Raw genomic sequence first — 13,213 nt, forward strand, 5'->3', positions numbered from 1 at the left:
TGTGTCACGTAGAAAAACTGCACACACTGCACAAGTACAACAGAGACGATAGTGACCTTGTATAAAATAGGAACAGAGTTAACAGAGTCCTGATAGAAAATGAAACTAATTCATTCAAGTAACAAACCTGTAAAATTAAATGTCCACAACTTCTACTGGTGCCAAACCAAGAAGCATTTATTACACTTAAAACAGTCATTAGTCTCTACAGCATGTCTCTAAGTCCAACATTGTCCCTCACCATGCTGCCATACACTGATTTGTACACCTTTAAAACATCCACAGCGGAGGGGCGGAGCTTAGGGTCCTCCTTCTTACACTCATCATGGATCTGAAAAAGGTGGAAGTGAACTAAATCTCCTCCAGGTACCCTCCCCATCAGGAACCACGTCACATCTGGGATTTTCCAGATGTCTGTCTTCTCGTCGTACCCGGGCATGAGTTCATCTGAAAACGGCTTCCCACTGTCTCTGAACGGCCACAGCTGCTCAGGGGCCACAAAGTCCCCCGTGAGTTCTCGGTGGCCACACTTCACCAACAGGCCTCGGGACGCGTCCACCTCAGGCAGCGCATCCAGGTCGTTCACCACCAGGTGAAAGTCATTCGTCAGCAGGAACTGAGAGAGCGTTTTCTCCAGGCTGTTGGAGTCGCACATCACCCTCCGCCCCGCGGGGCCGTTATGAAGGTAACGGAGGATGGAGACGTAGTCCATGGCCAGCCTCAGCCGCGTCTGCCACGTGTTGTGTTGCTGGTGCTGCTCTTGTGCAAGAACGCCGTCCAGGTTGAGCAGCGAGCCGTGCGAGTGGTGCTCTGTGACCAGGGTGTGGTCTTCATGGCAAAACCCCACCAGCTGCACCACCTGCTGCCCCTGCAGAGTCTGCAGCATGGACAACCCATGGAGGAAGTCCTCCAGGTAATCCAGAGAGGACAGTCTGGACAGAGCCACCTTCTGAGCCCTCCACTCAGCCAGGTACACCTGAGAACAGAGGAGAGGATGCTGAGTTTAGTCACTGTAGAGTTATAACCTATACAAATACAAATTACTTTATTAATCCCCAAAGGGAAATTCATTTGTCTGTCAGCTCATCAGGATGATTTCATGCAACAAAATATTTGTATTTTGATCTTTAACTGGACAAAGCTGCTCTTAATTACTTATTTCAAGTAGATAAATGTGACCTGTATTTAAGTAGGAGTGCATTCATTAGATGAGTTTCATTATCACTGCTTAGTTGTGAGCACAAGGCAGGACTAGTTAGCTCGAAGTAACACTGAGTAGTAGAGCCACATTGAAAAAGAAAAAGAAAAACTTTAATTCAAGATATAAAATCATATTAAGAGAATAAAGTGGTAATTTTTGATTACATGTTGTCTTAGGGCAGAAATATATGAAGCTACAGGAAAATGAAGCCAAGTGCGATGTTTCTACTTCAAACTGTCTAGTTCCTATCTAATCACTTGATTTTTCCTTCACCCCTCCTTTCAAGAATAATATCATTAGCAGACCATAGCAGTACATTCAACCAGACTGGTAGATGCTGCATGAGGCTGCATTTAAAAGATTATGATAAAGATTTTTATTCTGTGGGTGATGGGGGCGGGACTAGATAAGCTTCTGCTTCTCCCGCTTTCCCTTTCGGCCATGTGTATTGTATTATTTGAACTAAGATGAAGTGTGATGATGATGACTTAAATTTGACATGCCCGAAATAAACAAATTGATTGATGAGAACTGACTTCATCTACAGTTAATCATCTATATACAGTTGGGGAAAAAACTACCTTCTTCACAGCTCCCTGACCGATTAGCTTCAGCTTGCGTACTTCTGTGTTGATCTGTGAACACTCGAGCCAAGGGGTGCAGTTCTTCATTGTGGCCATTTTAAAATGCTGAGGCAGACATCCTGTATGAGAGGATGGCAGCTGCACATCAGTCTGATACAGAGAGGCCAGATATAAGTAGATTAAAACATTGCTGAGGAGCAACGCAGCAAGGCCCACCACCGCCGAAGGAACACCGCCGCTGCTCCTGCTCCGGCCCATGGTGCTCTGCATCTGAAATGGAAAGCAAAGGTGTGAGAGGATCAGTAGGTCCACATCAAACCCCTGAAGAGTAACTTGGTGTTACAATACAATGGCATCTGGATCATTCCCCTGGATTGGTTCATTTCTCATCATCAAACTATATTTTGTGGAGTCCCCCAAGGGTCTATTTGGGTCCTCTTTTATTTATCATATACATGCAAATCTGTGATAGCAAGGCCAAGGGGACTGCCATTTCATGGGTTAGCTGTCAAGGGAGTCATACCCTTGTTGCATAATGTATCACAACTCTGTGATATATAAACTGTGTTTTGACACATTGCATACACACTTCCAGTTCTTCTGACCTTTCCTGTGTCCAAAGAACAACAGCATAAGAAAAAAACTGAAGAGTTTATTCTCATTTAAATCACTTAGTGTTTTGTTTTGGAGAGAAGGAGACCTATGTGCATTCGGCTCCTGTTAAATTACACCTGAACATCTGGATCACAACATATCCAGAGATACAGTAGAGTAGAGTAGACTATATAAATCTAGTCGTGGCTCTCTTGGGGGCCCTCTGGTGGCCGTGGAGAGCTCCTGCCTCAGGCATGTAAGAGTCTAATAAAACAGTGCTAACTCTAACGTACATGCCGTTGACTTTTAACCATTTATCAGCTCTGTTGAACCCGACAAAGAGGTTGATGAGTTTCCAAACAGTATTTTCCTCCTGTGCCCATCGCAGTGTCTGTAGCAGCGAGCGGCAGGTAGTTGTGAGCAGGCTGAAGCCAACAAAACTAGCCACAACAAGCTAACGTTTAACGTTTACTGCGGTGTCGAGATGATAAAACACTGGAAGCGACGACTGAACACCAGACACAGATATTCACTAATGTACCTGAAGTGGCACAGGTTCACATGGTGTGGAGATTCAGCCTCACACTGGTCCGTCCACAGCTAGCATGAGGACAACACACTCGTCCATCGTTACAGCCATACAGCAACAACAAAAAAACAACAACTTCCGGTCAGATTTACAGAATAAAAGCCGCATATCCTAAAATGGAAATGGAAATGGAAATGTAATATTTATTGTAGTCTACGTTTGTCTGAACAGATAGCCGAGACTCACTCTCTCTCTTTCTCTCTCCCTGTCTCCATCTCTCGTTTGTGTTTGTGTCCGTGCGCGCGCGCACGTTTGTATAAATGGTGCTTTTATTGTGAAAGGATGGACGTATGGTTGTTAATGATACTGCCGACGACACACACACACGCAGGTTATTATCACCTCAGCGCAGGCGACGGAGAGACGTCCAGCTGCAGCGAACAGGTACCGTGTCCGGCTCGTTACTGTCCCTCCGCGGCTCTTTCCCTCCGTCGTGTCTCTCTCTCCTCTCCGGGACGTCCGCACCGACACTGGCCTCGGCTCCGACGGCGAGGCCATGTTTAACCTGTCACAACACAGCAGCGCAAACAAGATAGCTAATGTTAGCTCGTATACAACACTGACGTTGACAGCCCGTGTTGGAGTAAAGGAGCCAAAGGACTGACGGCTAACCCGAGGCTGCTCTGTTTACATGTTAATTAGCTTGTTTGCTGCTGTGTGTCGTGTTTACATGTCAGCTAACACCTGACGGTCAGTTGAAACAGGCTGTTTTCTCTTATCGCTTCCTGTTGAGTTGAGACGTGACATCTGTTCATCCCCTGAGAGTATGTGAAGAAAAACTAAAAAAACAGCCTTGTTTATTATGTATGCTGCAGTTTTCTCTGTAGCTGTATCTGGGAGGTAACAGCCATGTGAACATACAATGATGCTTTGGTGTAAAGATGGCACAGACAGGGTGTGAGGCGGCCATGTAACCGTGAACATGTTGAGACCCTGGAGGGAGACGTGCTGAGGTCCATGAGTGGGATGAGCCCTGTTTCCATAGTTTCCTCTATCTGCTCAGAGGGGTGTGATGTCAGAGCAGCACTGCCCGTCCACACTCCTCCTCCTCCCTCTCCTCCCTCTCCTCCCTCCTCCTCCTCTCCCTGTTATTTCCACCTTACTCAGTCAACAGCGATGAGTCACCGAGCCCCAGCTCCTCATCTCCACTGATTCTCTCTTTTCCATCTATCAGCATCCTTCTGGCTCTCAAGGTAAATGTGAGTGGCACCAGATTCACACTTCTTATCACGAGAAAAGGCTCCAGCTCCACGGTGGGTAGCAGCAGCAGGTTGTTTATATCGTGGGTTTGTTGTCAGGTTAATACCTCTGGGTGTGTTTTAGACCATTACACAACAGCGAACGTGGCTGATTGATCTCTCATGTGAATAAGAGGTTTTGTCTATGCGATGAAGTGTCTGGAGTAATTAGCTGTTATATTCTGCAGATGTTCCCCTGTGATCCACTGTTTATCCACAGCTCCACACACATACAGTTGTGTTTTTTTATGTCTCAAAAACCTATTACAGATGATTTTTTATTGGTTTATGAATACCAGGAAGCAGGAGGACAATAAGTGCTAGAGTCATTAACATTTCTGTCTATGGTTCAGTTTGATCTGTTTCTATGCAACTGCTTTAATTCATTGAGGAAACAGGTTTATGAAACAGAGAAAATGTGCAAACAGAGAGGGAGGGAGTTTGTCTGTGGTAAAATAGTGCATGGTTACTGAAGACGCAGGAACAGGTTGAACCATTACGTCAATACATTCAGACATTCATTGTGTAGGCTTATTGATGCAGTTTGTGAAAGTAATAGTGGTGTTATTTGGATACAGAAAGGAATGTGGTGTCATTGGTGTGTGGACCGATTGAGGAGGATATCATCCTGTGGTTGTGTTATGATGGTTTTAAGATCAAGCAACTGGCAAGTTTTTAAAGTTTAAGGTCCAACTGAAGCCTGTGTCAGTGAGATTGAGTTTCAAAATCTGTGCCCTCGCTCGGTGCATGCTTTATGAACCAGTATACAACATATTTAGTTAAACCTTCATGCTTTTTTCAGGTGGCCGCTTCGCACAGACTGAACCATCTTACCTGCTGGAAGAACCTGTAACAGACAAACATGCTGAAGGAGTGAGGTCCAGCAGCGCCGCCGCCTTCATCCACCTCTCTACCGAGCTGAGCAAGGACACCAGGTGTGACAGGACGCTCTTACACCCAAATGTACTGATCTTTTCTGGGGCTCCAGTCCAGAGGTGTGCTCACATTTCGCCCTGTTTCACCTCTGCAGTCCAGACGACAGCAGCAGCAGAACCCGCTGTGATGATCCCCGGCACGATGGGAGTTCCCACGCTCTGTGTCTTGGTGCTGGCATTCATCTGTCACAGCCACAGCCTGGAAGAGGACGACCCTCTGTACAGGGTTAAAAGGTAAGAACTGAAGCCTGAATTTGTTTGGAAAGGTAGGTAGATTTAGTAAAACATTTTAGCTTTTAATCTGGTCAGAAATACTGTATAATTATCATTGAATCTTTGACATTTTGTTCAAGATATTTTACCCACCGGTGGATTTTTCCTGTTAATGACACAACTATGTTTACACCCAGTGTGTCTTATCAAGACTCACTGTTTGTATACCTTATGCAAACAAGAAAACACAGCCACAGTTGGTTCACAAATATATTTTATATTAATGCACGATGCCATCTTAAAACTGAACAAAGCTGAGTTTGCCTCTTTATTTACATTTAATAATCAGAGCATTCGCAATAGTCACTCAAAATCAACAGGGGAGGCATGTAGACACAGGTGAGTCAGGCTTATAGTCTCTCTCTCTCTCTCTCTCTCTCTCTCTCTCTCTCTCTCTCTCTCTCTCTCTCAATCCTATCCATCCTCTTTAATCTCATGGCAGCACCCTCACACAACAAACAGTGTGGCAATGACAATCACTTGATCAGAGGGTGTGTGTATGTGAAGCAATGGTGAGGTTAAGTTGAATATAACTACTCATAATAATAATTCTATATATTAATGGGATTAATTTGAGCCAACATTGGCAAAGTCTGATCAGCATCTGTCAGAGTAACTCAGCTTCACATGATGTGTTCAGGTACAGTGTATATCACCTATGTGCAAAGCCCAGCACGGACACAGTAGTTACATCTGTGAAATGCAAGAAAATAGACTTGAGTGAAATGAAAAAAAAAAGAGTAATGTCATTGATTGTGTCAGACCAGAGAGGTTGTGCAATAAGAGCAAAGATCCACCATGACAGGCAGTTATTATGTGTACGTGTGTGTATGTGCGTGTGTTTTCACCAGAGCAGCCTCAGTTATCGCCACCAAACATCTGCGAGAATCAAATAAGTTTACAGTCCTCATGTTAAAAGAAACTTTTTATTTACAGAGTCATTTGCCAGAAACTTTTATCCAAAACAAATTACAAGCGCAGGGCATCAGTAAGCCTCAGTGCAGCAGGAAACTTAGGGTAAATATTAACTGCTGCAAATATTTAAAAAGTGTTAGGGGATTATTTTAAGCAAGTTTACCCAAGTGCAGAGTGAGCGCTAGTTAAACATGTTGGGGTTTAGGCAAGGAGTTTTCAACAGATTCTTCAAGATATAAATGGACGACTCTGCTCTGATAGGATTCAGTGGTTTGTTCCTCCACCACAGATGACGAGAGTCTGGGCTGAGACGTCTTGTGTGCAGAGACGGTGATGCTAGATGACGGTCAGTGGAGGAATGCAGGAGCAGAGAGGGAGCGTTAGGCTGAGTGATTGAATCCAAGTGGATGGGTGCAGACCTAGAAGTCTCTCTGAAGGCAGTGTCAGTGATTTGATCCCGGCTCTGTGAGTAGCCAGTGTAGGCCGATGAGCAGCAGAGTGACACAAGCCCTCCTGGGCTGGTTGAGGACCAGACAGCTGCTGCACTGTGGACAAACTGCACACAGGAAGGTCTAGCAGAAGTGAGGGGAGAGATAAGAAGAGCTGGGTGACATACCGAGTCCATTAAAGGGATAGTTCAACGTTTTGGCAAATTGGCCCATTGCCATATGCCCTATAGTTTTAGGAGTAGGTTCATTACCTTTAATGGGCTCTATGCACAGCTCCACCACTTCCTGAATTTAAGGCAGGTCCTTCATTTCCTGTTTTACATTATTGGACAAACTGATTAATCCAGTTGTGTCTGACCATTGTGACTACTCAGACACACCTGGATTAATCAGTGTGTCCAATAATGTAAGACAGGAAATTAAGGACCTGCCTTAAATTCAGGAAGTGGTGGAGCTGTGCATAGAGCCCATTGTCTGTGCAAGCTATTTTAGAACAGCGGAGCAGAGCCGCGAGCTGCTCAGAGCTACGCTACGGAGGCTAATGGGATTTCATGGTTTCCTTCATCAAATACACAATCCAAAAACTCCAAAACGCCCTGGTGGACAAGTTGTGACCTGCACATTCACCACGCTATGAGATAATTACAAAATGTTACGAGATGGAGTTGTTTTCAAGGTAAATGCTGAGACTGCTTGACAAAAAACTGCCCCCGACGAGAACTCTATCAGCGGTTTTGCATGAACTTACCTCGAAAACAACTCTGTTTCGTAACGTTCGGTTATTATCTCATAGCGTGGTAAATGTGCAGGTCACAACTTGTCCACCAGAGTGTTTTGGAGTTGTTGGATTGTGTATTTGATGAGTTTGATGAGGGAAACAAAAAAATCCCATTAGCCTCCATAGCATAGCTCTGAGCAGCTCACGGCTCTGCTCCGCCGTTCTAAAAATAGCTTGCACCAACAATTAAAGATAACAAACCTACTCCTAAGACAATAGGGATTATGGCAACGGGCGAATTTGACAAAATGTTGAACTATCCCTTTAAGGCCTGTTGTGTAGATCAAAGCAGCTCAATGGAGAGCTGCTCATCAAACACGAGGCTGAGGATTTCTGTGTGACCTGAGTTGGGCTAAGAGGTGAAGAGGTGATTTTGACATCAATATCATGACACATATGGTACAGCTGAGGGAGATATGGCTTAGAGGAGGTTTGTCAGGTCCAGTGAACATGTAATAGGATGGCTACAGCTCAGGGGAGTCTCGACACATCATCCTCAGTGACAGGGGAAATTATTTTCTTTGGAAGCTTCAGAAAATTGACAAGTGATGGCTGCCGTGTTTTCAATGAAGAAGGAGGAAGAGGTGTCAGTCAGCTGTGAGCTGGAGCTGATGTGAGCGAGCACCGAGGAGAAGTGGGCTACAGAGGGTGTGGTGGATGAGACTGAAGGTGGTTGGGTTGATGGATGATCACAGTGTGAAGCAACTGTGACTGTCAGGTTTGATCCAGGTCTGTGTGCGCTGCGCAGCAGGAGCTCAACACAGAGCTGATTTGCATGGCTAGTAGAGATGAAATCTGCTTTGTCCGCTGCAGACTGTCAGCTCCATTGTCTTCACAAGCCACTTGATCATAAAGGAAGACATTAAAGGGAAATAAATGTAATCCTATGGCAGATAAAGAGACATAAAACTGACCTGACCAGTGTCACTGATGGACCTTTGACCGGTGTTTAACATTTGTGTGTCAAGTCAGTTTGTACAAATATTTGAACTGATGGTCTGTGTATCCAGCATATTATTTTTCCTATTCATATGAACTGTGCAGCTCATTTTAAAACACAGACAGCAGTCAGTCTTATTGCTGGGCTGACATGGCCCTTCATTTGGTAACATGCGGCTGATGTAGTTTATATTAGGAATATTAGGCAGAAGACACAAAGTATGTTAACATATGATTTTTTTTTTCCAGCATTACATCCTTTACTCGTCAAAAAATGTTCAAACAAGGAGCGCTTCATGGACTCCTTTCTCAAAACTAGAGGTGCTCCAGGAGATGGAGTAAAAAACAGAGAAAAACTCTCCAGTGTTTGCTGATATACTGACATATGCAGTAGACATACAAACATATGTTTATACGTGTGTGTTAGTGAGGTGGTAAACTGAAGTCAGATGAAAGAAATGGCATGAGAGAGATATATTTAACTGTCTGCTACGCCTCTTTCCTTCTGTCTCCAAAATGTCCGTACACAGATAAGCATCAGAGCTGGCGCACAGGTGCCGCCATCAAGTGTGTTTTATAGATCTCAGCCTCTGCGTGGGAAGTGCATATGCATCTTTTCAGGCCCCGTTTCTGTGTACTCAGTAGTTATAAATGAGGCCTCAGGTGTTCATCCCAGGCTCCTGCAGCTGCTGCAGTATTGGCTCCAGATCAGACCGCTCGTTGCAGCATCGAACATTCAGCCTGGGTCGGTGCTGCAGCTGCACCTGAGCTTCTGTCTGGGTCCTCGGTGCTGCCCAATCAGGCTGCAGTGTTGTCTGTTCAGAGTTCTTTATTATAAAGGAACAATGGTAGGGCAAATAGAGGTGTGTCTGGTTGTGAACATTCACACACACACTTAGATGAGTCTGTTGTTGTTTTGTTGTGGTTTATCAGGGGATTTACTGACAATAATTACCAATAAATCACCAGTTTAATCCTTTAAGGTGCTGCAGCAGCTGCATGTGCTGTCGGTGTCTGGGGATGTTTGACTAAGTGAAGGCGTTCATGGTTGCATAAGCTGAAAAAATTGTGTTAAATGAAATCTCAGTTTATTTGACTAGTGTGTGTTTTTGTGTACAGAATAACTCTGTATCTGCTGTTGATAGTTGACTGTGCTGTTTAAAAGCTGTCAGTGAACCACCTCCCTCCTGTTCCTCTCTAAGATCTCAGGAGAACGTGTTGTTGGATCCCAGCAGTTGTTCGTCCAGGACGGAGCAGCAGATCTTCACCAACCGTCACAATTTCACCGTGGCCCTCCGGATGCCCGGAGTCGTCCCGGCCGGGGTGAGTCCGTGTCTCTGAAACCATCAGTCAGTTAATGAGCCTGCAGGGCGTTAATGCCTCAGTGGCAGTTAATGGTGTTGACTTCACATCTGCTGCTTTTCCTCTCATTCTCAGACTGAAGATCAGTCAAAATAAAACATCTGAAGATTTGAAAAATATTATTTCATTCATGTTTTTTCAGATTAAAAAAAAAATTAATTACTTACTGAAGAAAACATGTAACAAACTAGTTTATAATGGATTAAATGAATCTCAAATTGCAGCCCCTAATTATATTGATCTCTTGTGGAATTAGAAACCAGATGGTGTTGAAATACTTCTAGTCTCAACACCTATTATTTTCAGTGCTCTTGTGTTTCCTCCTATAATTTCTCACAGCAGAATCTCATCTTAACACTTTGAGTAAAAAAAAAAAGGTTCCGTTTTGCGGTTGAACTTATCACTATCAGTGCTGACTGTCACCGACCAGTCATCATGACACTGAAATAACAATCAGCCTGAACGCACATTGTGACTGTTTTCTCACTATTTGATTCTGTCTTTCTTTCTCTATTATTTATTATTGAATCTCATCATTGTGTGCTTTGATGTTTCAGTCGGACACGTACCTGTGTGTGTCATTTCCTGTGCCAACGAATCGAGATGCATATATAGGTGGGTATATCTTTAAAAATGTTTTTATCTGACGGATAAACAGATGTGGACCTTTCCTAAAAACAAAAATCACGTGTTGTACCTGCACTGACTAGATGCGGTTAGCAGTAGCAGAGTGGTGGTAGAAGTCAGAGCAGCAGCAGAGTTCCTCGGTTGTTTTCGTGTTTTTATAAAACATGTTGCAACTCAATGACACGTTTGGTCAGGAATGGAGCGAAGCCTGCAAGCTACTTCAGGCAGCCAACTCGAGCTGCGCCGCGTCACTCTCATGACATCATACACAGACTTACCCATCGTCCTCTTTGCTCGTCTATGACACAGCAGCATCTCTCAGCGCTACCCTATTTTCTGCCCCACCACCACCCCAGCATCCACCTGTAGGCTCCGGGTTAAGATAGTCGCTCATCACTCCCATATTCTTTAATGAAATCCTATTCTCAGGGAGTGATGAAGTCGGAGCCTTGACGCCAAACTCAAATGTATAATGAAGCTGCAATATACATTTTAATCGTCTTTTTTAATCGACTTCTTCTCTCTCTCAGGTCTGTCCATACACAAATGTAATAAATGCATATACTGTATAATGAAATTATATGTATTTAAAATAAAACAATATACTTTTCCTGCTGTCCAACTATGAACGGATGCTGAAATGACCCAATTCAGGATTTTTTTTTAACCCTTCCAAAAGAACGACACCATCTGCAATCGTCCATCATACTGTACATTCATTCATTAGTGGTTCACTGCTTCTGCTAGATTATTAAAGATTAATTCAATAACAGATTACAATTTCACACCCTCATTAATGTCAGTGGGCTGTTAATGATTTTACATTACCCACAAGAAATTGGAATAGTTTATATATTGATATGCAACTAGGTCTGATTATGCATGCATCCTTATATTTTACATGTTCCATAGATTTTTATCCACCCTCACATGGATGGAGCTGAGAGCCATCCTCTCATTAGCGTTAGCTCCACTATCTCTCTGTGTCTTCTTGGTTGTGAAGCCAGAATGAGCCCAGACTCTGTGAAACAGGAGCTGCTCTAACTCATTTAGATTTGGCCATCACTGGTAATATATCCAGCTGGTTTTGCTAGTGACCACTAATGCCAGTGGTCGCTTATGTTACTTCCTGTCTCAGTTTATGTTGTTACATTGGGATATATTTGATTGAAATAGCTAAACATAAATGATAACACAGCCAGCAGTCTGTCACTAATCTTTGTATGTAAACTATCCATTTAAAATCAATACAGCGTTCTTGATTTAACGCATGTGTGTGAATTATGAACAGACTTGGTTGGAGCGAAGTGTTCAGACCTAAAGTGAGCTAACTTCCTATTATTTATTTATTTATTTTCTATTAATTTCTGTCCTCCACAGTGGACTTCATACCTCATGCCAGTATGGACACAGTCCATCACATGATACTGTTTGGCTGCCAGACTCCTGTCTCCACCACCAACTACTGGTAAGATCCCACAGCTCACGTGTCCAACCCTCGTTTCCAACCCTCATTTGGTCCTGTAAGGCATGTGATGAATAAAATATGAATTATTTCTCAGTGGCAGCATCACAGAACTGAAACCTAAAATATCATGTCATATTGATCATGGATTATTGAACTGGACTGAACTGAGATATTAAATTTTGGATGCAATTCAAAACAAGTGAAGAGGCAAGTTAAATGGCACTTAATGCCTTGCTTGAATAGCATTTTGGAGTTTAAATGAATCTTTAAAAAAATAGTCTTACTGAATAAAAGTATCAATGAAAGTATTTTATTTTACCTAATAAGTAAAGTTATGATTCAAATTATGCTGATGTGCAAAGCTCCTGAACCTAAATCATCACTGATCATCATAATAGTAACCCTACTGCATCCTATAGCAGTTGTGCTGAGCAGTGCTCAGACATTGTTTGTGTGCATTGTTTTCTGTTGACTCTGTAGTGCAGCAGACAGCAGCAGGAAGTATTACATAACATCTCAAAGCTGTGAAACAGGCTTCGCTGGGTGTTGCCCATGACTTACTTAGTAATAAGCCTTTAGTCAGTTACTGTTAAACTCACTGGTCTTAACCAGAATTATTTTCTCTTCAAACCAGACATGTAACATGATGATGAAACTGAGCCCTCGCCTCTTTTCTCTCTGTGTAATCTGGATCGCTCGCTGCTGTTGCTGGATTCTCACAGTCCGCAAATTCCAGTCCTGTTTGTTATGTATATAAAAAGCTGAACTTTTGGCAGTTTTTTATCTTGTCACCGGGTCCAGTGACTGCATGTAATGTGAAGGATGTTGTTTAAAGTGACAAACCCACAGGGAATTATCACAGACTCTGCTGTTCTTAGCTGCTTCTTAGCAGCTGGCGAGAATAGTGGAGCATTTTACACAGACACTACTCCACATGCATCATCATTGTTATGGTTTTATAAACACTTTTAACATAACAACTTTTTCAGATTATAATGTAATGGGTTATTTTCCTCTAGGAGTTAAATGTGACGAGTTAAACACTGATGTGAGTGTCTATGATAGTAACATCTACTGTAACATGAGGCTCTGTTGTTTACTGTGTCAGTGGAACTGCCTCAGTCCCTCACTTCCTCAGCTCATTGCTACACCGGGGCATTGGTGTTTGTGTTACTCTGTGGCTGCCACCGTGTTTTCTTGTCTGCTCATCCATAACACAAAGTGGTATTGATTATCGATTGCTTCATTTCACTCTCTGTCT

General features: G+C 43.3%; 2 protein-coding genes across 4 annotated transcripts in view; one reads left to right on the top strand and one right to left on the bottom strand.

Annotated features, from left to right (window-relative positions):
* On the bottom strand, positions 1 to 3,395 carry pomk (protein O-mannose kinase). 2 transcript variants are annotated; one of them, XM_083984166.1, is made up of 3 exons: positions 3,311 to 3,395; positions 1,783 to 2,055; positions 1 to 976 (listed from the first exon to the last, which is right to left on the bottom strand). In XM_083984166.1, exons 2-3 carry the CDS (start codon positions 2,053 to 2,055, stop codon positions 206 to 208), a joined length of 1,044 nt encoding a protein of 347 aa, XP_083840292.1. In that variant the 5' UTR covers positions 3,311 to 3,395; the 3' UTR covers positions 1 to 205. The 2 variants fall into 2 exon arrangements, with proteins under 2 accessions (XP_083840292.1, XP_083840291.1); XM_083984165.1 differs by lacking the exon at positions 3,311 to 3,395 and adding an exon at positions 2,921 to 3,006.
* pam (peptidylglycine alpha-amidating monooxygenase) overlaps positions 3,284 to 13,213 on the top strand; it is a 27,475-nt gene continuing 17,545 nt past the window's right edge. Inside the window, exons 1-6 of one of the 2 annotated variants that reach the window (XM_083984161.1) lie at positions 3,284 to 3,352; positions 5,009 to 5,141; positions 5,237 to 5,375; positions 9,698 to 9,818; positions 10,415 to 10,472; positions 11,865 to 11,952. In XM_083984161.1, the coding sequence (XP_083840287.1) occupies positions 5,269 to 5,375; positions 9,698 to 9,818; positions 10,415 to 10,472; positions 11,865 to 11,952 (374 nt within the window). In that variant the 5' untranslated portion in view covers positions 3,284 to 3,352; positions 5,009 to 5,141; positions 5,237 to 5,268. Of the gene's footprint in view, positions 3,353 to 4,132; positions 4,222 to 5,008; positions 5,142 to 5,236; positions 5,376 to 9,697; positions 9,819 to 10,414; positions 10,473 to 11,864; positions 11,953 to 13,213 lie in introns of those variants that run through there. The other variant, XM_083984162.1, reaches the window with a different exon arrangement.

The sequence above is a fragment of the Trachurus trachurus genome, assembly GCF_905171665.1.
Source record: "Trachurus trachurus genome assembly, chromosome: 12".
In the NCBI taxonomy this organism is placed as follows: domain Eukaryota; kingdom Metazoa; phylum Chordata; class Actinopteri; order Carangiformes; family Carangidae; genus Trachurus; species Trachurus trachurus.